We start from the raw sequence: 3383 nt of genomic DNA on the forward strand, positions 1-3383 counted from the left end.
GGGTGGCAGGCGTGCCCAGCATGCTGTTTGGAAGTGTGGCAGACCACGCAGATGGCCTCTTCATCAGCTGAACAGAACATCTGTAGTCTCTCCTGGTGCTCTCTGCAGTAAAGCTCACCTCGGCGAAGTCGCTGCTCTTCCTCATCCTTAAATGCTTCTGCGATATTTCGCAGCGTGTGGTTGGTGTTGAGGTCTTGCACTCTACTGACGCTTCTACAAATTGGGCAAGTTCTAGGACGCCCTGATGACCAGGACATTGTCACACACAGTCGACAGAAATTGTGACCACAATGGAGTGTTACAGGATCCCTAAAAATCATTCGACAAATGGAGCAAACGAGCTCTTCTGTCGACCCAAATCCAGACATTTCTGACAGTTTCTTCAGTGTCCTTCAAAAATCAGCACTGATTATACTAGCTGCTGTTTTAACTACAAAAAGCAGCGAGGCAACTAAGATACCTGTCACTTGCTTTGCTTGACTCCTAATTTCTGATGACTGTCACAATTGGAGCTGCCTTTCTCCGCTTGCCATAGAAATAAAAGAACCGAAAGTTAAGAATAAGTTTCTTTTCTCCGTGGCTATGGCACAGCTTGGAAATGAGGACAGAAGAAAATCCTGGAATGGATTTCATTTGGAATGACATACAACGTATGTGAAAATGTATACTAATATAGTTATATACACACACGCACTTTCGCTGGTACACACAGCTATAGTCAAATATCACACTTTCACAGACACACACCTATAGGAAATATAAAACTGTAATCATTCCTTTATATTCTGGATCTAATATAAATGGCCAAAGTGGGACTTTTTCTTTGGCTGTACAAACTTATCCAGATTTACAACACACCAGCACCCACGGTCAGTACAAAGGATAGAACTTAACTTTTTGCCTAAACAAAGAAACTTTCTTGTAGCATATTAGTTGCTTATATTCTGTTTCTTATAATTTTTGTATTTACATGACAGAATAACTGTTTTGTCACAACTAAATACATATAAATATAGGAAATGTTTTGTCCTAAAATCTTGGGACCATTGCCATTTTTTTTTTTTTTGTCACAGCAAGCTTCTGAAGGGGACTGTCCTCGCCAAAGTGGGGCAGGTGGTAACCCTATAAACACGTACACTCACCTTTATAATCAAATCTTCTATCCATCTATAGCTATATATTTCTCGAGCTAGCCACGCGCGCGCGCAGAATACATGCATAGGTGTATTTTTAAAATTCGCCCGTGCTCGTGCATGTGTTTAGACCCATAAATTGATTAATTTTCCAAAATTCTCTTTAGCCTACTTATTACAGAAAGCAAGTGGCAAAAGAAAAATTAAGTAATTCTGGAAGGGATAGAGCAGACCATCAAAAGATATGACCACACACACACACAGTCAATCATGGGAAATGTATAAGGCTGCCATTCCACCATGTCTGTGGGATGTCAGGAAGCTAAAGCAATCAACAAATGCAGCTAAAACATTTATGCATGGATATGTGTGTGTGTGTGTGTGTGTGTGTGTGTGTGTGTGTGTGTGTAGTGCAGATTATGCATGTCCTTCTTTGACAGCACGAGTGTTTACTGGCTGCTTCTGCTTTGTGCCACATCTAGAACTAGATGTCATGAAGAAGGTTGTAAGACGATATTGTAGTTGAGGGCCTCACCAGATGCGCAGTAGCAAGTCCCCTCCCCAAACCCATACCCCTGATATGTCATTCATGAATATGCATTCCCTCCGAATGTACAACCGAAGAAAAAGTGCACTGACATTGACTTCAGTCCACAAAAAAAAAAAAAAAAAACTACTGGGCATGCTGCAAGGGATAAGGTAGGGCTGAAACTCTTTGTGAGGTGTCAGGGTTGCCACCTTTTCAAATGGCCAAAGTGGGACATTTTCGGTACAAACATCAGATTTTACAGGCCGACACATACCCACGGTCAGTACAAAGGATATAACTTAACTTTTTTGCCTAAATAAAAGCTTATTCTTGTAGCATTTTAGTTGCTTATTCTGTTTCTTATAACATTTAGGTATTTTAGATACAGAATAACTGTTTTATGCAACTATTACATAAAATATAGGAAATTATTTTGTCCTAAAATCTCAGGACATTTGCCATTTTTTAAAATTTTTTGTCAGGACACAACTGCCCAAAGAGGGACTGTCCCTCACAAAGTGGGACAGGTGGTAACCCGTGTTGTACTGAAATCCCTGACTGCTAGCTCTCCTGCTACCTACAAGTCAGCAGTACTGGGCCATACTCTGGAATGATCAGCTTCAGTTATCAGTCGAAATGTGTAGTGGTGGGGAGGGAACGTAAAAGAAGATGTGATTAGGTTTGCAAAGTAGCTGGAGAAATGGCAGTTTTGATACTCAAGAACAATAGTACATTTGAGAAACAGAAACCTAATAAAATCTCATAAAAAAAAAATACAAAAAAATTGTAACCCCCCACCCTCATACAACTGACGTTATTTAATGCATACACAAGTCTGTCAAAGCAAATCCCTTTTTAATGCTCCTGTTGACATCGTAAGGCAAAACACAAGCTACAAGGCATGGTATGACATTTCACTTACATTATCTTGTTAAGCTAACTACAGCAGCGTACTCTTTCCAACAACTTCAAGGGAAATCTATAATCCTTGCATACTTTTTTTGATACATGATGCACTTAATTTCTTCCCTACGCAGAGTCTGAACTTGATCATTTGTGCTCAGTCCTCTACCCCAGTAACTTAACGAAACACACTAGGACAATTCGCGAACTGGTCCCATTTATCCGTTAAATACACTATGAAAGTACGGGAAACTAATACCATAGCCCTCAATCTTTTCTCTCCAAACTCGAGGACAAATTCAAAAAGAATCAGGAACGCTTTTTATTAAAAACGGGGTTGTTACTCAATTTGCAACATGCCCACTTCTGCCCAAAATGAACTGGTGAGGCCCTCAACTACAATATCGCTGACTGTAAAATGTCAACTAGATATAATTGGTTCTATCTCTGCACCCAGCACTGGTAGCAGAGCTCAACTCCTTGAACTGTGATGGTCTCTTTCTTAGTCTGGAGATAACCCTGAAGAGAGACAGTGGAAGATTGTAGATACTCTGAAGCCTTGTTTGAGGTATGTTTGGAGTTTGTCAAAGTAAATTGGAGGACCTCCTCAGGGCAGTTGTGAGTTTCAGAAAGGAGAACTGCCTGTTGTTTGAACATACATACTTCACCTAAGTGCCACACAGCGTACCAGAGGAGTAACTACAAGACGAAGAAAGGGGCTGTGATCAGCAGTTACAGATCACGTGTGACAGCAGTACCAGGATTCTTTTAAGAAGCTGTGGTTCATATTGTGACTCCTTAAGTGAATGTATTTAGCA

General features: G+C 40.5%; 1 protein-coding gene across 1 annotated transcript in view; it reads right to left on the reverse strand.

Annotated features, from left to right (window-relative positions):
* Positions 1-479, reverse strand: part of LOC122793659 (zinc-binding protein A33-like) — a 273061-nt gene extending 272582 nt beyond the window's left edge. The window contains exon 1 of the mRNA XM_044061883.1: positions 1-479. This exon is cut by the window's left edge and continues 28 nt beyond it. Coding sequence (XP_043917818.1) covers positions 1-368 — 368 coding nt within the window. The 5' untranslated portion in view covers positions 369-479.
* Between the last annotated feature and the right edge of the window lie 2904 nt (positions 480-3383).

This window comes from Protopterus annectens, chromosome 2.part0 (genome assembly GCF_019279795.1).
Source record: "Protopterus annectens isolate FY-2018-M chromosome 2.part0, PAN1.0, whole genome shotgun sequence".
Lineage (NCBI taxonomy): Eukaryota > Metazoa > Chordata > Ceratodontiformes > Protopteridae > Protopterus > Protopterus annectens.